Source organism: Vipera berus (assembly GCF_964194415.1).
Source record: "Vipera berus genome assembly, chromosome: 5".
NCBI lineage: Eukaryota > Metazoa > Chordata > Lepidosauria > Squamata > Viperidae > Vipera > Vipera berus.
The window spans coordinates 87,110,202-87,136,321 of record NC_138207.1 but is presented as its reverse complement, the minus strand read 5'-3'; the positions used below and the strand labels follow the sequence as shown (position 1 = coordinate 87,136,321).

Below are 26,120 nucleotides of genomic sequence, written 5' to 3'. Positions count from 1 at the left end.
ATGTAGCTATTCCTATGTACTGAGATGGATATGCTTTTATAATAAGTTGATACCATATAAAACAGTTATTTAATAAGTTTATTTCAGGTTAATTTTCATTTCATAGTGAATCATGATCATAGTAGGTATTTTGTTATCTTACTGATGAGCATAGGAATATCATTAAAATATTCCCAAATGGGGTGTCTCTTAACAGATTCTGCCTTTATTAGTTTCAATCAACAGAAGATACCTTTTAGATCAGCAATGTTTTCAAAGCCTCAGGACCATATTTTTTTACTTTTGATTGACGTTTGCATTTATATCCATTTTTGCCTAGATAATGCCACCACCTCAAATTCTTTGTTTAATAATACTAATGAGAGCTCAGTTACCCCTTTGGTTAACCTCTCTTACCTCCATATTAATAAGAAGCAGGTGTTTCGTGATGTGTTCTAAGATTTGCCCACACTATAAGGCTTTTAACTTAGTATTTTTAACTTAATTTTCAAGAAAATAGCTATGTTGATCTATTGCAGGAAAAAACAAGATGTATCTAATGAAATGAGCTGCAATTTACAAAAGTATATATTATAATAAGAAACAAAGTTGTCAGAACAGACATTAAAATTAAACAAACAACTGGGCAGATATGAACTTTCAGGGCATTGAAAAGTATGGCTAAAAATCATTGTTTTACAAAAGGTGAGAGAAAAAGCTCTAGGATTTCAACCATAGGTTAGTTAGTCAGTAGCTCTCCCCTTTTTCATACACACACAAACACACATACAGACACAAACCAAGACGCATGCACACATGTCTTGATTCCTGCCAACTGATGTTCTTTGTGTGACTTCTTTCATGTCTGCAATAAAAGCCAGCCGTGAGGCGTTCTTGAAGTCAGCAGTCAGCTTGTTCCAGTTAGTTTGAGTCAGTTTTTGGATTGAGGACTTCATTATTGTGACTGTATGAAGTCCCACAGTCTACTGGTACTTACTTTATATAAGAGGAAAGCTGTGCTCTGACTCCAAGAGTAAATTAAGGCGAAACTTCCTGACAGTGAGGACAATTAACCAGTTTTTAACAGTCTGCCTTCAGAAATTGTGGGTGCTCCGTCACTGGAGATTTTTAAGAAGAGGCTAGCCGCTAGACAGTCACTTGTCTGAGACGGTATAGGTTCTCCTGCTTGAGCAGGGGGCTGGACTAGAAGACCTCCGAGGTCCCTTCCAGCTCTATTCTATTCTATTCTATTCTATTCTATTCTATTCTATTCTATTCTATTCTATTCTATTCTATTCTATTCTATTCTATTCTATTCTATTCTATTCTATTCTATTCTACCACAGATCTGCTTGCAACTGCTTTGTCAATGCATTGAGTCACCAGTGCCTTGCTTCAGTAGTAGAAATCAGCAGTGAGCCGGTTGGACCAGTTAACAGAGATAATAAACTTCTTTGCCCAGCAGTTGGAACAGAATCTGCCACAGCCACTAAACTCTTATATTATCCTGAGCCAAAATTCAGCAATGGTTGCCGCTACCTCAGCAGCTGTTCTGTACTAAGCACAGGCCTCTCTGCTGGACAAATAGGCTGGGAACCTACTAATGTTCCACTTTCGTTGCTCAGTGTCGGTTATCTCCTAAAACAAAAAAAAAATCCCATTGAATAAGATTTATTAGTCCGGCAGAGAGAGCTGCTGTTTGAGGAACCCTTCTCATTTAGAATGGCCCCGATTTTGACAGCTACATCCATTTTTAGTACTTCTGAGAGCTAATCTCAACCACTCCATCCAACTGTAATAATCCCTTCATCTGACTGATTTCTGATAGGGAGAACTAGGAAGGTGGAGGAACTAAGATCAGACCAGAGCAGACAGTTTCAGGAACAGTGTAACATGTCAACCACCTCCTCCTGTTGAAAAATGACTGGCTTCTGTACAACAAAGTCCATGGGTTCGAAAACAATGTAGGATTAGAACTATGGCTCTCTCTCTCTCTCTCTCAAAAATTTTCATTGGCAGTTTTTTATTTTTTATTTATTTTAATTCCATTTATATCCCGCCCTTCTCCGAAGACTCAGGGCGGCTTACAAGCTTAGCAGTAGCCTTCATTCTATGTATATGCCTGCTTATTAGGGCTTTCACACACACACCCCAAGCGGCATTATTACAAAGTCAGCTTAATTGCCCCCAACAATCTGGGTCCTCATTTTACCTACCTCGGAAGGATGGAAGGCTGAGTCAACCTTGAGCCTGGTGGGACTTGAACCTGCACTAATTGCAGGCAGCTGGTGTTACTTAAGGAGGCATTAGCCCACTGCTCCACCAAGGTTGGTTTCCCACTTGAATGACAGTCTTTCAGATCTTCGATAAAACTAGCTTATCAAAAAAACATGTCCTTCACTTTCTGCCTACTATCCTTCAAGCTGGAATAGTGATCTGGATGAACCCACACATGAAGTGCTCTGTGCAAAAAACATCCTTCTGGCTTCAAATGCTAGCACAGCCTATGGAAGGAGCTTAAATGCACTGTTAAGTGAAACATGGGACAGCGTAATTTGACAGGCGTTCCCTTATCTTCTCTTTGCCAGCATCACAACCACTGGCTCTATGCTCTTCCTTCTGTGAGAGGAAAAAAAATAATTCTTCAGTGAGCACAGCAGCCAGCCAGATGTGTTTTGGAGGATCTAAAGTGACAAATTGCCTTCTCTGTGACTCGTGTGGCCTTATGTTAAAGTTGATGTCAAGGCCGGTGTTCCTTCCCTTTGCTAGACCTTGTCAGTTTCATTGGACTTTGTTATGTTTTAAGGGTAAGAACTAGACACTGTGCTGGGGGTAGTTGATTTTCTTTCTGTTTTCGTGCCCCCCTCCCTCCGCCCCAGTAACCCCATCCTGTTGTTGTTGTTGTTGTTAGTTGCGAAGTCGTGTCCGACCCATCGTGACCCCATGGACAACGTTCCTCTAGGCCTTCCTGTCCTCTACCATCTTCTAGAGTCCATTTAAGCTCACGCCTACTGCTTCAGTGACTCCATCCAGCCACCTCATTCTCTGTCGTCCCCTTCTTCTCTTGCCCTCAACCTTTCCCAGCATTAGGCTCTTCTCCAGTGAGTCCCTCCTTCTCATTAGGTGGCCAAAGTATTTGAGTTTTAGCTTCAGGATCTGGCCTTCTAAAGAGCAGTCAGGGTTGATCTCTAGGACTGACCGGTTTGATCGCCTTGCAGTCCAAGGGACTTGCAGGAGTCTTCTCCAGCACCAGAGTTCAAAGGCCTCAATTCTTTGGCGCTCAGCCTTTTTTATGGTCCAGCTTTCACTGCCATACATTGCAACTGGGAAGACCATAGCCTTGACTATATGCACTTTTGTTGACAGGGTGATGTCTCTGCTTTTTAGTGTGCTGTCTAGATTTGCCATTGCTTTCCTCCCCAGGAGCAAGCATCTTTTAATTTCTTGGCTACAGTCCCCATCTGCAGTGATCTTAGAGCCCATCCTAGTGAGAGGTTAAGACAATTTATGAAGGAATGTAATTTGAGCTTCTAATGCAGGAGGAACAGACTGGAATATTTCATTTGTTGGAAGAGTAATCCAGAACCAAGTAGCCCAGGGCATAGATGTCCTCTTTAGTAATCCAGTTGCAATATGCTTAGAACCCTACAATCCCTGGCCAACATTATAAATCACTGGCCCAGCTAGATGGCAATACTCAGCCAATATTAGCTGATCTAAATAGCTAAGTAAACTTGCCCTTTTGAAATACTTGGATAGGACACAAGGAAATCCCAGGAAGGTCAATTAAATTAGGAAGTTGAAAAGGCATCGCAGAAAATAAATAAATGGCAAACTATTTTCTTCACCTGCCAAGAGAATGGCATGAATGAGTCCCCTCAAATTGACCTTGATCTTGTTACACCTCATCTTTCCTTCATAAAATTGCAAGAATAATCTCTAAACTGTTTAAAATGAAACACTGATCAAAGTTCCATTGTCAATAAGGCTTTGCCCCCTGGTGGACAAATGAAATGTAATTCCCTTGGTTTGCCTTTGCAAGAGGGACTGTTTAAAATTGTTGTACATACAGAAATGTCAACATATGTGTGCCAGATTTCTTTGATCAAAAAAAAAATATCTCTGAGCTGGCAAGGAAAGATTAATAGAAATTCCTACAAATCTTAAGCCTAACAAGACAACTATTTTGAATGTATTCATTGGCTGCCAGTTTGCTTCCAGGTTCAATTCAAGGTGCTGCTTCACCTTCAAAGCCCTACATTGCTTGGGACCAGGTTACTTGAAGGACGTAAGCTTAGAGGCGGGGACATTACAGGTACCGTCTCTTAAAGAGGTCCATCTAGCGGGACCAAGAAGTGCCTTCTCTGTGGTGGCTCCCTCCCTGTGGAACATCATCCCCATGGAGATAAGATTGGCCCTCATTTTAATACACTTTCACAAGGCCCTGAAGATGTAGCTTGCAAACAGGATGGAGACCCCAGAGTGGGTTGGAACCCATCAAATGTCTCATTTGATTGTTGTCACCTGGGTGTGGGAGTAGATGGTTATTGCTTTTCATTTTTTTATATTAGGTTTTTATCCTTGTAATGCCACCTGGAGTCACTAAGAGTGAGTTGGGCAGCCATATAAATTTTCTTAAATAAAAAAATAAAAAAAATCAGCCTTCACTGAAATTTGTTAGTATGAGCATAATGCTTTAACTTGTCCAGGTCTTATCACATGATTGGATATGTAGCTTTAGGAATGCAGGATCCCAATTCTCAATGCATTTTTAACAATCCTAATTTTTCTTATTTTAAAAAATGCTTCTCATTGTGACTGATTTGCCTTAGGTTTTCAGGAGTTCTTCAACAGAATTGCTACCCTATCTAATTTTCATTCCTTAAAAAATCCTGATTAGTTATTTAACTCACCAGAGATGATAATCTCTATTTCGGGTCATGTTTCCAAAAAATGTTCAAATCATAATTTATTTTGAATATACTTTCTCTGTGGTGATGTCATCTATTAATGATGTATTTCTAACAAATTTATTTTTGACATGAAGGTACTAGGGACATCCAGTGAAGACTAAAAGCAGAAATAATTTAAACACACCTAAAATGCTGTGTGTGTGTTGAGAGAGAGAGAAAGAGAGAGAGAGCGAGAGAGATATTTTCAGAATTTCTCAGGATAAAAATAGTAAATAATAAATATAAGTTATTTCTTATATATACCGGTAAGTTATATATATAAAACGTGTGTGTGTGTGTATGATATAAATCAAGACATTCTCTTGAGTAGAACTATGAGCAAAGAAATTCTTATTTGTATGCATAAAGGAAGGTTCCCCAAGAGTTGCAGTTATGCCCCTGAATATCTCAAATGATGGATAATTTTTTCTAAGAGGTTTGAACAGATTAAGGATTTGAAACGAAATTGTTTTTATCCTAACATTAGGATCAGAATGTAAGGTAATCAATCAATCAATGTGATTTATCTTTTTGCTAGCTGTTAGTATATTATCATATTTCTTTACTTCAGTTTGTTTTTGTTCTTTTAAATTTTGTTGGTCTTTGACCAAATAAATATGATTGATTGATTGAATGTAAGATGGCCTCTTGTTTTACCCAATTTCTGCCACATTAGTGATGAAAATTACGATAAATTGTTCAAATGAATTTAAAATGTGAAGAGGCATAGGTTTGCATCTCTTTATCTTTCAATATTTTAAAGTTGCATTTTTTGTTTGTGTGCAATTACTTTTTTATATGTTGATTTTGAGCCCAGTGTTTTCAAGTGAAACTTAAGTAGGGGGTCAGATGGAAATATAAAAAGATAGGACCACTTCAGATGAACTTGGACTTGTATCCTAAAATTAACTTTTCTTTCTAGAATACATGGTTATCTTCTGCACCAGACAACCAGTGCAACTGCTTGACAAATATTTAATTATAGGACAATATAAAATGGGTCGATAATTACAATAAAAATTAAATGCTGGCCTGGTGAAGATTATGGCAAAGGGTATCTAAATGGGCTGACTATACATCTTTAAAACCTGCAGAATTAATTATTAGGCCTGTATTATAAAATATATGGAGCATTATACAGCTTCTGCAGTTAGATGTCGCATCATCCACCACTATGAAGATCATAAGTAGGTGTTGTAAATTGGTAATAAACTTGCTAGTAATGACCACCACCTTAAACATAATTGTTTGAATTGCTTTTCCCTTGTATAATGTGACTGTTTTGTGTGCATGCATGCTTGAGAGAGAAAGTTTCCCCAGATTCAAAGAATTCTTCAGACTTATATAAAATAGCTAATGAAATGCAGAAATCAAATGATAGTACTACATAGGGAAGACTTGTTCTTGCAAGTATGTATTCTTTGGAAAAAATGATGAATTAGTGTTGCCCTCCATCTTTCTATTGCTGTTGTTATTTTTAAAAAAATTGGTTGTAGAGCTTAACTGTAGCAATAAAGAAGACCATGAAGGAAAATATAATTTATAACGTTCATAGTATAGTGTTAAATTGATCTTGCAGCTTACGGAGCAGTATGGTCAGAAAAAGAAAATAGGGAAAAAATGTCAGACAAAAAGCAAGATAAAGATACAGAAAAAAAGTAATGAAAGAAAGCATGGCTTTCAGCATTCTTTGGCACAGGTACAGATAAAAAAATACTTACTCTAAAATTGAACAATGGTCTGTTATTTTTACAATCCTGTGTATTTCTAATCATCAAATTTCCAAATCAAGAGTTTCATTTCTCTCCATTTCTCACAAAAATCAAAGAATGGTTTCCAAGTAGAATTAAAATTAGTCAAGTTTTTATTTATTTTTATTAAGCTGTCAATTTTGCCATCTCCATCATTCCCATCAGTTTAATCATCCATTCTCCCATTTAGGTATAGGTACTCCTCAACTTACGACCACAATTGAACCCCAAATTTCTGATGCTAAGTGAGACATTTGTTAAGTGGGTTTTGCCTCATTTTACAACCTTTGTGGCCACAGGTTGTTAAGTGAATCACAACAGTTGTTAAAGTTAGTAACATGGTTGTTAAGTGAATCTGGCTTCCCCATTGACTGTGCTTCTGAGAAGGTCACAAAAGGTGATTACGTGACCCCAAGGCCTTGCAGCCGTCATAAATATGAGTCATTTGCCATGCATCTGAATTTTAATCATATGACCATAGGGATGGTGAAAAACAGACATAAGTCACTTTTTTAGAGCCGTTCTGATTTCAGATGGTTACTAAACAAACTGTTGTAAGTCGAGAATTACCCGTATTTGTAAATCCTACCACCTTTACACATATAAAAGTCTTGCTGCTTTTATTATATATAAAGTTCCATAAGATCTCTCAATTTGCTTGTACATTAATGTCAAAAGAAAAACCTCTGATTTCAATTGCAGATTGATCTTTAAAAAATTCCTGAATCAAAATACATATTTGGTTCCAACATTTTCTAGTTTTATTACATGTCCACCAAAAATGGGAAAAAGGTACCTTCAGATTAGTTACATTTCCAACAAACATTTGAAATTCTGTTATACATTTTTGACAGTACCTGGTGTAAGATGCCAGTGATACATCGTTTTATAAAAAATTATGTTTTTTCAATCCTTCAATTTATTTTTCCACTGATCCAACAAGCTATTGTATCCAAAATAAAATGCTTATCTTATTATACACTTGCATCATTTGTACACAATTCCACATAAAATTCTTACCAATTTCAAAATCATAATTCTTGTCAAGTTTTAAGTGTTCTATTAGCTGGGCGCAGGAGAACCGGTGGCATATATAACCTTCCGATTCCAGATGTTCTCTTGTTTTTAACTTAAATTCTCCAGAGAAAGACAGTACATCCACGTAAGTTAACCACTTCTGTTTAACTATCATTTCTCTTCTAAAAATGCTTTCTGGGGTGGTAACAAAAATATTTTAGGAAAGAAACTTGTCTTATAATTATTCCAAACTCTCAGTATGTCACATGTAATAACATGATTTTTAAAATCTACATTATTCTTAACTTTGTCATACCACAAATAACATTGCCATCCAAATCTTAAGTATGTCCTTCCAATTCTAATAACCTCCTATTCTTCAAAGTCACCCATTCTTTCATCAACACTAAACAACAATCTGTAATATACAATTTCAAATATGGTAATCCTTGCCTTCCTCTTTATTTAGCATCTTGCAATAATTTATATTTAATTCTCCGTTTCTTTCCTTGCCAAACAAATTTGGGGGAAAAATCCTGCATGCCCTATTTTAAGCTGTATAAATACAAGCAATATACAAGCAGAAGCCAGAACTGTTTTAAGTAAATGCTGGGATATTCTGATATTCTGTTTTTCTTTTTGTATTAATGGTATTTTAAAGTATGGGATATGCATTTGTAAACAGAAAGAGAAGAATCAAATAATATGCTATTTGTATTCAGGTCATACTATTTGTGAAATTTAACTCATTGGAAAGACTGGCAAGGGTAAAAATAAAATAAAGATAAGATTTTGTTTTCTTCTTTGCATTTTCCAGCAAGTGCAGAATCCACTTTTTTAAGATCAGCTGAGTATTGTTGCATTGATTGTAACAACCAGCTTGTTGCCTGATACCATCGGTTGAAAGAGAGTGACTGGCCCAAAGACACCCAGCTGGCTGTCATGCCAGTCTCCTGGTTTCTAGCCTGGTGCCTTAACCACTAGAGCAGGGGTCTTCAAACTTGGCAACTTTAAGACTTGTGGACTTCAACTCCCAGAATTCCTCAGCCAGCCCTGAGGAATTCAATTCTGGGAGTTGAAGTCCACAAGTCTTAAAAGTTGTCAAATTTGAAGACCCCTGCACTAGGCCAAACTGACACTCAAGGGTGAAAATAAGAATGCTTTCTTTAAACAAGTATGTGCTAAAATTTACTTTCAGTAGAATATGGGAACAAGGTAATTGTGGCAGAAGACTCACATAAGAGGGTTTTTTTTGTTTTGTTTTTTTAAAAAAGTTTTGTAAGAAATAAGGAGGTACCGTATTTTCCGGCATATAAGACGACTGGGCGTATAAGACGACCCCCCAACTTTTGAGATGATTTTCAGTCTTATACGCCGGAAAATCGCAGGGCAGGCTGGCGGGAGCCGGCAGGGCAGTCCTGCGCACGCGCGCACTCCCCGGCTGCTCCTTAGCAGCTGGGGAGTGCGCGTGTGTGCAGGACTGCCCTGCCGGCTCCCGCCAGACGCTCTTCCCTCTTGAGGCAGCATCACTCCCTGGCTCCTAAGGAGTCCTCGGGGATGCTGCCTCAAGAGGGAAGAGCGTCGGACGGGAGCCGGCAGGGAAGTCCTGCGAGGGTTTGCGAGACAACCAGCAGCTGCCGACCCGAATTATTTCCTGATGAAGACAGAACAAACCCCCGAAGCGGCAACAATGGGCGCTTCTCTTGAAACGACCATAATACAACGGCCAATACCAAGTATGCGCGGGGGGAGGAGAGGAGAGGAGAGATAAAGAACGGAAGCCGAGCGTGGACAGCGAAAACGTGCAAGTCTTCTAAGGGCAGAGAAAAGAAGGCGGTTGCGGTGGAAGCAGAGAAGGACGCAACAACTGTAAACAGAGGCGTTTCCTTGACAAAAAGCCCCGCAGCCTACTTGGCTCCGGCCTTCGGGCGCCTGCGCGAGAAGTCACCAATCAGAGCCTGCACGCGCGTTTGCCTTCGACGCCCCTCTGACTCTTCCCTTTCCAACTGCCGGCGGGCTTACTTGAGCAGGAGCGCTTTCTTTGCTAGCGGGGGAAGAGTAGTCGCGCGTCCGAGGGGAGAGGGAGGGAGGGGTTAATGTTGCTCTCTTCCCTCTTGGAGAGATCTCTATAATCGTTGTTGAATTCCTCCTTTGGGTGCTTGTAACTGCTGTAGGATAAGGTGGGTTTATGTTTATACGCAGATTCGTGTCCAAATAAACCATTGGTGAATGGGATGATCTTTCGATACTTACCCCTCCCCCCAAACAGATTGTTGAAATAAAATGAGGCAGAGACGAGCATCACTCCGGGTGCCTTAATGTGTAATTAATACCGCTTCCCTTCCACGTTGCTTAGCCTTAATTCATGAAGCAAAGGAGGATTTGGAGAATTGGAAAGGAGGACGAATGGGGGCAATGCAGGACAGTTGAGGCAGCATCCCCGAGGACTCCTTAGGAGCCAGGGAGCGATGCTGCCTCAAGAGGGAAGAGCCTCGGGCGGGAGCTGGCAGGGCAGTCCTGCACACGCGCGCACTCCCCAGCTGCTAAGGAGCAGCCGGGGAGTGCGCTCATGCGCAGGACTGCCCTGCCGACTCCCGCCAGACGCCAGACACTGATTTTCCGGCGTATAAGACGACTGGGCGTATAAGACGACCCCCCAACTTTTGAGGTGATTTTCATGGGTTAAAAAGTCGTCTTATACGCCGGAAAATACGGTAGATTTTTTCCAGATATTCTGGGAGAGATTTCCAAACATATAGAACAGTAAAGAGAGGAAAAGGCCGATCAGGGCAAGGACCTGGTGCTGGAGGACAAAAGAACACTGACGGCAAGATAAAGACACAAACATAAACATTCTCCAAGACCATCAGGAGGGTTGATGGTAAGAACAAGGGTGGGTATTGAATCCAGGAGTGGACAGAAAGCTAACTTAGCATTTTTAAAGGGTGTTTGATAAGAAGGGGACCAAGATGACGATAAAGAGAGAAGTTTACAAGTTGTTGTTGTTGTTAGTTGCGAAGTTGTGTCCGACCCATCGCGACCCTATGGACAATGTTCCTCCAGGCCTTCCTGTCCTCTACCATCTTCTGGAGTCCATCTAAGCTCACGCCTACTGCTTCAATGACTCCATCCAGCCACCTCATTCTCTGTCGTCCCCTTCTTCTATTGCCCTCAATCTTTCCCAGCATTAGGCTCTTCTCCAGTGAGTCCTTCCTTCTCATTAGGTGGCCAAAGTATTTGAGTTTTAGCTTCAGGATCTGGCCTTCTAAAGAGCAGTCAGGGTTGATCTCCTCTAGGACTGACCGGTTTGATCGCCTTGCAGTCCAAGGAACTCGCAGGAGTCTTCTCCAGCACCATAGTTCAAAGGCTTCAATTCTTTGGCGCTCAGCCTTTCTTATGATCCAGCTTTCACTGCCATACATTGCAACTGGGAAGACCATAGCCTTGACTATACGCACTTTTGTTGACAGGGTGATGTCTCTGCTTTTTAGTGTGCTGTCTAGATTTGCCATGGCTTTCCTCCCCAGGAGCAAGCGTCTTTTAATTTCTTGGCTACAGTCCCCATCTGCAGTGATCTTGGAGCCCAGGAAAATAAAATCTGTCACTACCTCCATTTCTTCCCCATCTATTTGCCAGGAATTGAGAGGGCCAGATGCCATGATCTTGGTTTTCTTAATGTTTAGTTTCAACCCAAGTTTTGCACACTCCTTCTTCACCCGCAACACGAGGCTCTTTAGTTCTCTTTAGTTTAGCTGGCTCAGGAATTCTGGGAGTTGAAGTCCATGAGTCATAAAAGAGCCGAGGTTGCCTACCTCTGCACTAGACCATAGACTGGAAAGGGTACTTTGATGGGGTCAAATGCGTAGTCTTATATGAGAGAACTGGTATGGTTTCAATGATTATGTACCTGAGTTGCATTAGGAATTTGAGCTGATGAATATAGGGCCATTTTGCACAGTAGTTTTGACACTTGACTCTCCTGTTACATACACATGTTGTGCATGTTGGTCTTCTTGTTGCTTTTGTTCATAGAGTTGGCAGGCTGAGATCCAAATTAGCCTCAGAACTTTCAGTTACCTTTATTTTGATGGCGCTCTTAAACCCGAAGTGCTTGCAAAATAACTTACCCTAACAATCTGCAGAAGTTATATACTCACAACACCCTCTCTTTTTTTTTAACAGCCCATGATAAGAAACAAACCTTGATTTGCTCTGAGACAGTTTCTATGAATTAAATTTTAATATATGGAGACTTTGTTCTTTTTTTTTTCTCTCTCCTTGGAAAAAACCCATCCTTGGAGTTGGCAAGCTGCGCTTCCCTTCCCCTGTGGTGGTTTTGAGGGCACATAAAATGGAAAACCAAAAGGAAAATTCTGTAAACCAATATTTTAATGTTGCCAGGTCATCACCAGTTTATGAAATGGCATTCTTTCCAAGGTTAACAGTCATGTTTGCGTTACTTATAGTTGCAGCTTAACATTGTGGGAATAATATATCCAGTTCTTTCTGACAAATAGCTCATTTGGGGCAGCTGTAATTCTATAATTTTGTTATGTATTCAGGGCAAATGCCTCAATTGTTTGGCTTTGAATTTTTTAAGCTAGAGGAAATGCATAACTTCAATTCCTGTTTATGGATGTCTTCTCATTTTGTAGCCTGGTGTAATATTACAACTAGTTTTTTTCTGTGGCCATCTTACTTAGAAAGAAGCATGATAATTTACAGTGTGCCAAATTTTACTTTGTCCTTGTTTGAAGCCTTAGTTTCAGGGTTTTTCTTTCCATAACAGGCAAAAGTAGCACACAAAAGTAAAAACCCGAAAGCTTCAAACTGCCGGTTGCTGATTCAATGGTTCAATTCAAAAGATTTATTCTTGCTTCTGAAAACATTCCTACAATGTTTTCCGCTTATATAAAGTACTAGTAGTCCATCTCTCTTCTGTGGTGTCTGAGACTGACTTAGTGTCTCTGAATTGTTGTTTTCCTCAGATTGTGGACTACCAGGCTAACCTAAAGATACACATTTAGCTAAGCATTTTCATGAGAAAAGAAAGTAAGGCTAGATGTATATTCGTTCATTCATGCATTCATTCATTCACATCTTACCTTTAACTTTTTTTTAAATAAATAACTCAAAGTGATTAGAATTCACATCTCCAAATTTCTAGCCTAGTGCCTTAACTACTAGACCAGGGGTAGGCAACCTCGGCTCTTTTATGACTCATGGACTTCAACTTCGACCTTCGCTCTTTCCGCCGGGATCTGAAAACCTATTTATTTGAACAGGCCGGCCTGGTTTAAGGGTTTGGGGTATTTTTAATTATTCATTGTTAGGGCTTAATTAATTTAATTTCATTTTAACTTTTGTATGTAAAGCTTTTACTGCCCTGTACACTGCCCTGAGTCCTTCGGGAGAAGGGCGGTATAGAAATTCAATTATAAATAAATAATAAATAAATAAATAAATAAATAAATAAATAAATAAATAAATAAATAACTAAAAACTCCCAGAATTCCTGAGCCAGCTGGAGAGCCAAGGTTGCCTACCCCTGTACTAGACCAAACATCTCTTTCATTTGAAATTGTCGTTATTGTATTGTCTCTTTTTAAATACAAAACAAATCTTTGGTAGTCAATATTGTGGTTGCTTTTTTATGGCCTATTGCTTTTAGTATAAATTACTTATGAGTAAACAGTTTGCACCTTGTTCCGGAATCTGATCTTGGGTGGCACTTGTTTTGAAATACATCTAGTTAGGTAGTAGCATTTGTAAACTTTCATATATGGTGTTGCCACTTTTTCCGCACTGCATTGTTCATGAGAACCACTAGCGTTTATGAAATCCTGCGGTGAACAGCATTTGCTAAAATGTATTTGTACTGTTTTGCAGGGAGATCTAAAAAGCAAACTAGTAAATGGCTGCAGAGCAGAGCTTGTGGAACATATTGCGCATGGCCAGGGTGAAAAATACAAGTTGAAAGCAAACCACTCACTGCCCTGGGAAGATGTGCAGACAAATGAAAAAGGAAGTATGGCCGGCTTAGAAACAGAGAAGTGGGTGCCGAATGAAAATCCGTCACTGAACATCCACCTGAATGGAGATCTCTGTAAAGCTGGAACCAGGAATGAGAACTTGACGCATTTTGAAAAGGATGCAAAACTGCTCTATTCTTCCAGCATTATAGATGAGGCGCCCAGATTATTTGCACATACAGCTAGAAATGGCATTAAAAATATACCACATTCACCAGCGGAATGTGACACATCACTGAAATCAGATGTGAGCACGCTGAAAAAAGCAGATGTGAACACTACTGCAGAGCTGGCCAACAGTTGCGATGACAGTAACTCCAGCGCCTCCTGGAGTGAAGCGGCTCAGCTGAACAACCTCTACCCTTTAGCAACTGGAACCTATGGTGCTATTCCAGAAAAGAAGGACTATGTTGTAGGCCACCAGACAGGAAACCCAAACGCCATTCAGGAAGCCGAAAACTCACTTTTGCAAACCATTTCACTTTTACATTTGCAGGACAAGCCGCCCTGTACTCCTGTGCTTGAAAGGGGTGCTTGTCTTGATGATGGTGCTTCAGATATTCCTAGTAAGGATTCCCAACCTGAAGACTTGCAACTTCAGTCAACTTTTTTATCTCTGATTAAAAATAGAAATTTAACCGTGGAACAGGTGGTAGCTATTGAGGCATTGACACGTTTGTCCGAGGTCCCTTCAGGCCCTCCTTCACCAGCTAAACCAGAGGGTTTAGAGCAGCAAACGTCGCATTTGCTGAACAGTTACAAAAAGGATAACCCATGTCCCTTAAAATCATCTGCACTGAAAGTAATAAAAGGGACTTGCCCGCCAAAAGATCAGCAGCTTTTTTCTCATCCTTCCTCTCAGAGGAGAATCCACCCTAAGGGTCTATTCTACAAAGCTCAAGGTGCTATTTCTGAGTTCCCCAGTAAATCTCCAGGCCCATCTAACTTACTGCGTAGGTTGCATTGCGCCTCAAAAGACACCAGACCTTTCTCTGCTTTAGTGTCTGGTGGAAATTCAGGTATTGCTACCAAGAAATATCCTCTTCATCATAAAACTGCTCTCGGTCCATGTTCCAAGAACTCAAGTGCCGTCAGACAATGGTGGAACAGAGGAGAGACGCTTGGCAAATGGGAAGGAAAGGCTGTTCACAACCTGAATTTAAAAAGTAATTCTGTATTTAAGGGTGGCGTTCACAGCCAAGATGAAGAAGAGGTAGCCACCCAGCTAACTCAACTCGCAGCAATAATTGAATCGAGCAGAACAAGTCCCAGTCCGAAGACGACAACCCTTCTCAGTCTATTACCATCTGATATGCAATCAAAAAATAAGCAGGATCAGTGCCTATTGCAGAAGAAACAATCTGTATTTGGGAGGAACAATTACAGCTCCTTGTTGGTCAAGCAAAGGCAGCCACCCCGGAAGAATGAGAAATCGGTACCAAGGGCCAAAAGATTGAAGAAAAAGCCTCAAGTCGTACCAGACCAACCAAGTCAGCTACAGCAAGAGTGCCAGTACACACCTGAATTGCAGGACGTACAGAAAAAAACTTCTAAACTGCGCAGACTTGGGCGCATTGCATCACAAGATGCAAAGCTGTCAGCCTTGGGGAAAAAATCTTCCAAAACCAAAGGACAGAAGACGCGGAATCGTAATGCTTTGTCATCCCAGCAAAAACCAGCTGTTCTATTTCTTCCCAAAACTCAAATAATATTCCCTCGGCCTTTACCGGCTTCAATACAAGACAAAATAAGAAACAAGCCATTGGGCTGTGAAATGGTGCCGGAGCCCCTCAAAATAACCGGCTTTAGCGATGCACAAGGCGCCAGCAGCCAGAGTGGGATCCCCGGGGCTCTTCAACGTGGAGCCCCGCTTTCTAGTAATCTGTTGGCCGTTCCTCAGTCAAAAACAGACTTTTGCATAAAACAAGGAAGTGAAAACGGGCAGATGTTTACAGAAAAAGACAAGAATTCTCAGGTACAACAAACCACGAATATCCCTCAGCTGCATCCTTTTCCTCGGATCTTCAGTCAGAAAGCTGGTGACATCTGCGAGGAAAACCAAGCTAGACCACAGGACACTGTGGAACAAGAGGATCAAAATCTGATCCCCCGTAACAGTGATGATGCCTTGCCAGGGGATACCATGCATACTGTTAGAAATGTGGAGCATGTAAGTGAAGCTACATTTCCAACATTAAGAACTTTAGAGACTGAAAATCAACAGGGTACTGGGAACTTAAGGTGTTCTCCAACAAAGAATACACTCACTAGTTTCCTTGAATCTCCCATGACATTCTTAGATACCCCTACAAAGAATTTAATTGATACACCTACCAAGAAAGGACAGAGTAATTTTCCAACCTGTGACTGCGTGGGTAAGTGTCTTGTGGTTTATTTTTGCATGGTTGAATTTTGAAAATCTTTCTGTCTTTCTGCACGGATCATGTTGCCTAGTCAGGTAATGAAACGTCTGCAAGCAAAAAAAAAAAAAAGCTGAGAGAGCACCAAGGACTCCACAGTTCAACCCTGAGTTACAGAAATTCCCTTTTGTTAAACTCAGGTCAGAATTCCCCAGAAACTTGCAAATATTTATACGGGCCGAAATTCATGATTTTTACTCCATAACAAGAAGGTCCTCAATGTTTATCCGGATTCTGTGTGGATACCTTCTTTACAATTTGGATTTCTTGAATTTTCTTCAAATTTAAAACTTGTTAATGTTGAACTTGTATCAATTTTGAAATTAGAGCTGATACAATTCCCACCTATCTGTCTGTCTTCTCCACAGCTTACAAGGAAAGGAATTGGTTGTTTTTTTTTGTTCAGGATTATGCAGAAATTGTGACAAACAGCATTTATTAATGCTGAAGTTAAGTCTTAATCCATAGGTTTCTTGCTATATGTTATTGGTCAATACGATGAATTCCAGTGGCAACATAATACTCTGTAATGTCTAATTTTATTTTAATAAAATGTGAAAGGAAGAATCAAAACTAGTTTTCATAAATTAACAAATTCAGCCACCTGCAGAATTTACTCATGTGGCAGTATGACCAGTTTTAAATTAATAACCAATGTTGATAGTACAATCTCTCTTTGTTCATGTTGAAGCGTGACACAGTTGCTAATCCCATTCCGGCATTTGAATGCCGAAATCATATAATAATGAGTTTGATCTAATAGAAGTGTTTTACAGATAGTCCTTGACTTACGACCACAGTTAGGCTGGAACTTCTGTCGCTAAGTGATGCTGTCATTAAGTGAGTCACATCCAGTTTCATGACCTTTTGCCTCCATTGTTAAGCAAATTGCCACTGTTGTTAAGTGAATCGCATAGACAGCAAGTGAATTTGGTTTCCCCCATTGACTTTGCGTGTCAGAAGCCCTCTCGGGAGGTCACAAATGATAATCAGATAAGCACAGGATTCTGCAAGTGCCAAAAATACATGCATGTTGGTTCCGCCCTAGGCGCTTAATGGACCCTGAGCGGTTCCAGGCGGCGCTTGGGTCCCCACCTGCCTCCTTTGCTCACAGCTCGGCCGATGCCCTAGTGGAAGCCTGGGTAAAGGGCAGCCACAGAGGCACTCGACCGAGTTGTACCCATGCGGCCCTTGACCCAGTGCAGATCCCAATGGGCTCCATGGTTCTCCATGGAGCTCCGGGAGGTGAAGCGTTGGAGATGGGGCCTAGAGAGCTGTTGGAGGTCCAGCCGATCTGAATCCGACCAGTTGCGACTAAGGTCGTTCACGAGATCTTATCTCACGGCGATGAGGGTGGCAAGGTCTAACCACTTTGCCACCCTCATCGCGTCCGCAGATAATCGCCCGGCCACCCTGTTCAGGGTAACCCACACCCTCCTTAATCAGGAGGCGAGGGAGGAGCCCTTGAAGGGTCGTGCCGAGGAGTTTAGCCAATATCTGTCGGACAAAATCGCTCGGATTCGGACCAGTTTGGACTCCGACTGGGCAGAGTCTGACGATGAGGACACGGGCAGTCTTGTCGATGTTATCTGGGAGGAGTTTGACCCTGTGACTCCTGAAGACGTGGACAGGATCATGGGGAAGCTGAGCTCCACCACGTGTTTATTGGACCCGTGTCCCTCCTGGCTGGTTTATGCGGCCCGGGATGGGATACAAGGCTGGCTCCAGGCAGTGATAACTGCTTCTTTGAGTGAGGGTAGTTTTCCCGCCGCCTTGAAGGAGGCGGTGGTGAGACCCCTCCTCAAGAAGCCTGCCTTGGACCCAGCAATATTAAACAACTTTCGTCCGGTCTCCAACCTTCGCTTTCTTGCGAAGGTTGTTGAGAGCGTGGTGGCGCATCAGCTCCCTTTGTTCTTGGAGGAAGCTGATTATCTGGACCCATACCAATCGGGTTTCAGGCCCGGGTACAGCACGGAGACGGCATTGGTCGCGCTGGTGAATGATCTCTGGCGGGCTCGGGACAGGGGTTGTTCCTCTGTCCTAGTCCTATTAGACCTCTCAGCGGCTTTCGATACCATCGACCATGGTATCCTGCTGCGGCGTCTCAGGGGGTTGGGAGTGGGAGGCACAGTTTTTCAGTGGTTCTCCTACCTTCTGGGACGTTCACAGTCGGTGTTGGCAGGGGGGCAGAGGTCGACCTTGAGGCCTCTCATTTGTGGAGTTCCCCGGGGGTCGGTCCTCTCGCCTCTCCTGTTCAACATCTATATGAAGCCTCTGGGTGAGATCATTCGTGGTTTTGGAGTTTTTCATTTCAACCCCAAACCACCCCAGTGATGCCCTCGATGTGATGTCCCGTTGCCTGGAGGCGGTCCGGGTCTGGATGGGGAGGAACAGGCTTCGGCTCAACCCTGACAAGACTGAGTGGCTGTTCGTGCCGGCATCCCGGGAAATTCAGATTGCTCCATCTCTTGCTATGGGGGGGTGAGCTATTGCCCCCCGTAGATAGGGCGCGCAACTTGGGGGTCCTCCTAGACTCACAGCTCTCTTTAGAAGATCATATAGGAGCTGTGACTAGGGGGGCCTTTGCCCAGGTTTGCCTGGTGCACCAGTTGCGGCCCTATCTGAACCGGGATGCCTTGCATACAGTCACTCATGTGCTCGTGACCTCTCGTTTGGACTACTGTAATGCTCTCTACATGGGGCTGCCCTTGAAGACCACTCAGAGGCTCCAACTGGTGCAGAATGCAGCCGCGCGAGTTGTGTTGGGAGTCTCCCGATACTCCCATGTTACACCTTTGCTCCGCGAGCTGCATTGGCTGCCGGTTGACCTCCGGGTGATATTCAAGGTGCTGGTAATGACTTACAAAGCCCTTCATGGCATGGGTCCGGATTACCTACGGCAGCACCTGTGGCCGGCGTCAACTTCCCTCCGCCCTGTGCGCTCCCACAGAAAGGGCCTCCTCAGGGTGCCTCCGATCAGAGAATGTCGACTGGTGGCCCCCAGGGGGAGGGCATTCTCTGTGGGCGCGCCAGACCTGTGGAACCGCTTGCCGGTTGAGCTCCGGATGGCCCCCGACCTTCGCTCCTTCCGGCGGGATCTAAAAACCTATTTATTTGAGCAATCTGGCCTGGTCTGATGGGTTTGGGTTTGGGTTTTTAATATGGTTTTAACTATTGTATATATCGGGCATAAATTATTTAATTGTTTTTTAACTTTTGTACTTTGTTTTTTAATATTTATTGCCCTGTACACTGCCCTGAGTCCTTCGGGAGAAGGGTGGTATAAAAATTTAATAAATATAAATATAAATATAAGTGCCTAAATTTGACTACATGACCGCAGGGACGTTGCAGCGGTCATAAGTGTGAGGACTAGTCATAAGTCACTTTTTTCCAGCAGCCTCATAACTCCAAAAGAATGCTCATAAGTCAAGGACTACTTGTTTATTGCTAATAGACTAGTTATGCTGAGTCAAATGAGTCTCGGCTGTATATAGGTAACACAGACTATAATTGGGTAGGAATGTAAGTAGTGTTTCTGAATCTCCATGCAATGTTTTTAACAGCTATTTAAAACTTTTTTTGTAGAACAAATTATAGAGAAGGATGAGGGTCCATATTATACACACCTTGGAACGGGCCCAAATATTGCTGCAGTCAGAGAAATAATGGAGGACAGGTGAGGAAATAAATCTTAATGCTAATGAATGAAAATCAATTTGACACACGTGGGTGGTGATAGTAGCTGTAGTATACCTGGTGTGTTCTTGTTATGCTTTGGTGGGCTTGCTTTGTTATGTTGGATCTTAACAACAGCCCTTGCATATGAACTATACTATCTAGTACAGGGGTGTCATGTGGAAGCCACGCCCACCCCATTGCCGGCAGTGGCAAAACCGTCCCGATACGTAGCGCGACATCACGTGACGTCACAAGTTTGACATGTCTCATCTAGTAGAACACTTCCTCACAGCAAGTATGAATCTGTTTTAGAAAATGAGTTTGAATATTCTCATTTGCCTTTAAGTGATTGTTCACATTGGGTATTGGGTAGGAAGTCATGACGTGCTTTATGGAGATGTGGAGAATTCATCTGTCTTATGTTAATTTCTAAGTGATGTAATCAAGTCGCTAAGGGTAGTTGAAGACTTAACTATAGGAACAACAAGCTGTTCAAATTATAATTTATGTACTCGGCCTTTGCTTTGCACATAGTGCTATAATTGTACTAGAGCATCTAGGCCTGGTGCGTATCTACAGGCTTACATTCCTACACGATGTTGGCTACCCAAATCTCTACCCCATTTTGCTATTATAAGTCTTGGATTTTTTTGTCTGCTCAGTGCTCTGCTTTTGCACTAGTGAGAGAGGAGGCATGGGATGCTTGGAGGTCCCACTCAGCCCCCTTCCCCAAGTTCCCATTGCCCTCCTTTAATATATTGAAATATATTCAAGCCGTGGTGGCAGAGTGGTTAGAATGCAGTATTGCAGGCTGACTCTTCCCATAGCCAGGAGTTCGATCCTGACCGGCTCAAGGTTGACTCAGCCTTCCATCCTTCTGAGATCAGTAAAATGAGGACCCAGATTGTTGGGGGCAAATACGCTGACTCTGCAAACTGCTGAGAGGGCTGTTAAGCACTGCAAAGTGGTATATAAGGCTAAGTGCTATTGCTATTGCTATCTCTATCTCTCATTCAACTAGATTGCTTCAAGTGCCATAGGATAGATTTGGAGGTGGCTGTTCTTTATTCCTTTGTGGTCTTCCTAGAATAAATACCAAATAATCAAAATCAGTTTTTAAATGCCTGTACCCATTATTGCTCAGTAACATCAACCCTCTGTTTGATAAACTGTTGAAATGCGTATCCATACAACTATATACTATCCAGAATTGTTCTGGAGTTAAGTGACTTTAAATCAAATAAGTAGTGAACAAGGACGAATTCCTGATTTTGGGGAATGTGTGTTGGGTGGAAGATATTCAGCAATCCCATATTTCTTTTGTGTGTTAGATATATTTTGAAAGATAGACCTCACAACCTTGATTTAAATTCCAAAAACCTTCAGCTTGTCTTCTGCAATTTGGTTCCTTCCAGAGGAGTTCATTGCTATAATACCAATACCTTCAGAGAGCACCAATTGAGGGAGATTGATTTAACCTTTAAAGTTGATTAGACAACCTGTGATCCATTGGGTCACCATTTCAAGGTGCTGGTGATGACCTATAAAGCCCTAAATGGCATGGGTCTGGACTACCTACGGGAGCACCTCCTGCCGGCGTCAACTTCCCTCCGTCCTGTGCGCTCCCACAGAGAAGGCCTCCTCAGGGTGCCGTCGGTCAGGGATTGCCGGCTGGCGGCCCCCAGGGGGAGAGCATTCTCTGTGGGTGCGCCAGCCCTTTGGAATCAACCGCCTGTTGAGCTCCAGACGGCTCCCGACCTTCGCTCTTTCCGCCGTGACCTGAAGACTTGGTTGTTTGAACAGGCCGGCCTGGACTAAGGGTTTGGGTTTATTTTAATTATTAATTGTTAGGGCTAATTAATTTAATTTTCTTTTTAACTTTTGTATGTTGCATTTTATTGCCCTGTACACCGCCCTGAGTCCTTCGGGAGAAGGGCGGTATAGAAATTTAATAAAATAAAATAAAAAAAATCAGAGATATTTGAACACCTAATGCTTAAGCCAGGGGTAGGCAACCTTGGTTCTTTTATGACTCGTGGACTTCAACTCCCAGAATTCCTGAGCCAGCTCAACCTTGGCTCTTTTATGACTCGTGGACTTCAACTCCCAGAATTCCTGAGCCAGCTCAACCTTGGCTCTTTTATGACTCGTGGACTTCAACTCCCAGAATTCCTGAGCCAGCTCAACCTTGGCTCTTTTATGACTCGTGGACTTCAACTCCCAGAATTCCTGAGCCAGCTCAACCTTGGCTCTTTTATGACTCGTGGACTTCAACTCCCAGAATTCCTGAGCCAGCTCAACCTTGGCTCTTTTATGACTCGTGGACTTCAACTCCCAGAATTCCTGAGCCAGCATAGCTAGCTCAGGAATTCTGGGAGTTGAAGTCCACGAGTCATAAAAGAGACAAGGTTTCCTACCCCTGGCTTAAGCAAAAAAAACACCAGAATGACCAGGTACAGGAGAAAAGCAAGGAGCAATCTCCAACTTCCTGCTAACTTTCCCACAGACTTCCCTTGTAGAAAGCTGGCTGGAAGCCTTGGAAATGATGATCACTTGACTATGGCTGGCTGTGGCAACACTGAAGTGGCCACAGCTTTGCCAGATTTCAGTCCCTCAGGAGTCGCAGTTCCAAATGTACACATTCTGTAAGTCAAGAGTTCCCCAACCTTTTTAGCTTTGCAGACTGGTGTGGGGTAAGGGATGGTTCCATGCTAGCGGCAGGCAAGCCTGCATGCTCGCATGCTGCTCCCACAAATGAGGATGCATATGGGCTTGGTCATCACTTCCATGGCCCGGTTCCAAAAGGCTCAAAGCCCAGTAGTGGGGCGCGGCCTGGGGATTGAGGACCTTTGCTGTGAGCGAGCCCTTTTGAGGTAGGTTTATTCAAATATTGTTACTCTAGGACAGTGATGGCGAACCTTTTAAGAGACCGAGTGCCCAAAGTGCAACTCAAAGCCCACTTATTTATTGCCGGGTGCCGGGTGGGCGTGGCTGTGGTGGTCATGGCAGATTGGGTGGGTGTGGTCACCTCAATGTTGCTCGTGGGGAGGAACGCCTGTGGGGGGGCAGGGTTGGGGGAGATCCAGGGGTTCTCTGGCAGGTGGGGCGGTAGGCTGGAGGCTCCTCCTGTGGGGTGAGGTGAGGCAGGGCAGGGGTGCCATTGCCATGGGGCAAGGCAAGGGCTGGGGCGGCTGCTGCCTGACACCATCAGCCCCCCGCACACAGAGGCCAGCGAGCACATGGGGGCCTACGGTGTCTGTCAGCAGCCACAGCCTGCTGGCCCCTTGAACGGAGCACTCTGGGGCTCCGCAGCCCGCCGCCAGCAGTTCAAAGAAGCCGCCTCTGAGCTGGGTGGCCGGCTGACAGCTGAGGAGGCGATGCAGTGGGTCGTGCCTGGGAAAAGGAGAGCATGCAAGGTCAGGAGGGGGGGAAATCAGCCATGCCAGGATGCATCCGGCCACATGGGGCCTCGGTGAGTTAACAGGCGGCTGGTTGAAGAGGGGCAATTGCCATCTCCGGGGCATGGTGCACGTGCCCACAGAAAGGGCTCTGAGTGCCGCCTCTGGCACGCGTGCCATAGGTTCGCCACCACTGGTCTAGGATGCACCGTTTCATGCAATTGAAGTTTACAAACAATGAGACAACAAGAGTTTTAGTACAGATAATCCTCGAGTTACGACAGTTCAGTTAGCGACCGTTTGAAGCTACGACATCACTTCCCCAAGTACTTATGACACAGTCCCAAGGTTACAAATGTCGCAACACCACGGTAGTCATTCACCCTTACGAATGACCACAGAGGCACTGCAGCATTTGCCCTGCCTATTCTCCACAGGCGCTGGGCCTGTGGAGTCTCACTTGCCTTGCAAAGGTCTAGCAAGGTGCTTCCTCTCTGCCGCGGTTTCTTTGCCCGCTTCAGGCCTTCAGGCGTTCCGTACATTCGCAGAGAATTCGCTACTGATCTCGCGTGATCTCACACTACTTGAGACCTCCCTTCTCGGCAAATGGAGGCCTGAACGAGATCCGCATCAAAAGCCTTTGCAAATGGACAGGAGGCTTCGGTGTTTCAGGCCTTCCGTCAGCTTGCCATTTCCTTGCAGGCGCAAGAGATTGCGTCCCTGCAGCCTCCAGTCGTGTTTGCAAAAAGCTTTTGCCACCAAAAGTAGAGGCAAAGAAACCGTGGCAGGGAAGCTTGGAAGGACACAGGGCCTGTGGAGACCTGGTGGGGCAGGATGGGAGGGGGCAGCATGAAATATCTCAGTGGGTCAGGAGAGGCCTTAGGTCAGGGTGCCCAACTCCTGGTCCATGGACCAATACCGGACTGCAGCATGCCAGCAACCGGTCCGCACAAACAAGCAAAGTCCCATCTGCGAGATGTAGGCAGCACAGAAAACCAGTCCCCCTCCGGTCCACGGAAAAACCTCTCTCCACAGAACCAGTCCCTGGTGCCCAAAAGGTTGGGGACCTCTGCCTTAGGTGGTCAGAAGCACTAGGCCCCCCCCAGGGTCTTCCCCACCCCGAGATACCTCATGGGCACTTAATGACCTGAGCATTCGATTAACGAATGCATTGAGTAAATCAGGGAAGGATCACATTCATTTAACACGATCCCATTAACAAATTCCTTGGGTTACAAGTGTAATTGGCAGCCTCTATTACATCCGTAAGTCGAGGACCACCTGTAGTATGCAGCAAGTGCTCTGCGTACAAATAGGTTATGTGCAGAGCACCTGTTTGTAAGTCGATTTTGTTTGCAAGTATGCATATTTGCAATCAAGGATACATATTTTGTGCATATAAAGTAACCTTTTCCGGGATTCTGGGACCTTCTAAGTTGGAGTTATGGGCAGGTTTGTGTGTATTGGTCAAAGTTTATAACTCAGAAGTTTGTTATACTCTGTACTCTATTTGAGTACAGGTAAAGTTATCCTGGATTCATTCAGCATCTTGTTACCGTATTAACTAATCTGAGACCTTTGGAAGCTGGTGAAATCCCAAATCAGGATGAAATTTTAGATAATTTGACTGATATTGCACCATTACAAGACATTTTCTTGTGGGACGTGCTCAAATTAACATACTTAATATGAACAGAGCAAGTGATATGAAAACTGTAACTTAAGTTGTCAACATCATAAACTATTTTTAGCAATACTTAACATCAGATACATTTGACTTACATAAAGATCTGTTTCACATAAGGCAATCTGCACTGCAATTTCCTCATTCATTTTCTTGCTGATTTGTTTTTCTTGCAATTTGTTTTTCTTCCCTCCAGTTCCTTAGCTTCTGTAATTCTTACTTTGACTGTGATGACAAAATAACTTCTGTTTGCTTCTCTGCAACTTGTGTTAAAAGATTCCAGTGTTTGTTTGTTTGTTTCAGTATAGTAGAACAAATGCCATTCTTTTCTGCCATCCTGCCTGGGTCCAGCCCACCTGCTTTGGCACGCTCCCCAACATTTAGGATTGCTTTAGTACCATGTTGCATATTTCTTACCTGGAACTGGGAAATGATGGAGAAATTGGACACAGCAAGGCATGAAAGGAGAGCCTCACCGTTTTGATTCTCTCCCGGGCCTTACGGTCAGCCAAAGGATCCTCAAACCGTCGCCTCAAAGATGACATGAATCGGTTGAAGTCGTTGAGTTCTGGGGCGTTGGAGTCATGCAAGTTCACCACCCAGTCTGCAGCCGTCCCGTCCAGGGCAGATTGCACAATTCGGATGCGTGTTTTGTCACTGGGGATGTCCCGTCCGTACTCTTCCATGTAGCTGAGGACTTGGGTTAGGAAAAATCCCAGTCGTGATGGCTCCCCCTTGAATTTGACTTCCAGGGGCGGGAGTCTTTGGCTGGAGCGTTGTCTGCGCCGTGGCCGGTATCGCTCCTCATCCTGGTCCCCATCTGTGGTTCTGGGGGGGGGGTACTGCTGAGGCAGCAATTCCTGTTCCATTGGACGGCCCCGGGGTTTCAGGTGTTGGATCCCCTCCGTTACCTTTCCAGTTGCGTCCCCAGGTGCTGCCTCGGTTGCGATTTTCAGCTCTCTCCTCCCTCAGTGAACTCAGGGTTGCTTTCATCAGATCAATGGCCTTTTCCAGGATCCGCTCCTCCTCGCTGGCGTGCAGGGAACTCTCCATCTCTTGCCTCCATTCCGGTTGGTGGTTACTACGCCTCAGGGTCGTTTCTCCCGAAGCCTTTTCCCACTCACTTTTCCTTCCTTTTTTTTTTTTTATTGAAAAGTTTTAACATACAATTTTTCTTTAAAACCCCCCCTTCCCCTCCCATCACCC

General features: G+C 43.4%; 1 protein-coding gene across 1 annotated transcript in view; it reads left to right on the top strand.

The window, feature by feature from the left end:
- TET1 (tet methylcytosine dioxygenase 1) overlaps positions 1 to 26,120 on the top strand; it is a 96,693-nt gene that overhangs the window by 30,817 nt on the left and 39,756 nt on the right. Inside the window, exons 4-5 of the mRNA XM_081329241.1 lie at positions 13,589 to 16,106; positions 19,740 to 19,830. Coding sequence (XP_081185367.1) covers positions 13,589 to 16,106; positions 19,740 to 19,830 — 2,609 coding nt within the window. The remainder of the gene's footprint in view (positions 1 to 13,588; positions 16,107 to 19,739; positions 19,831 to 26,120) is intronic.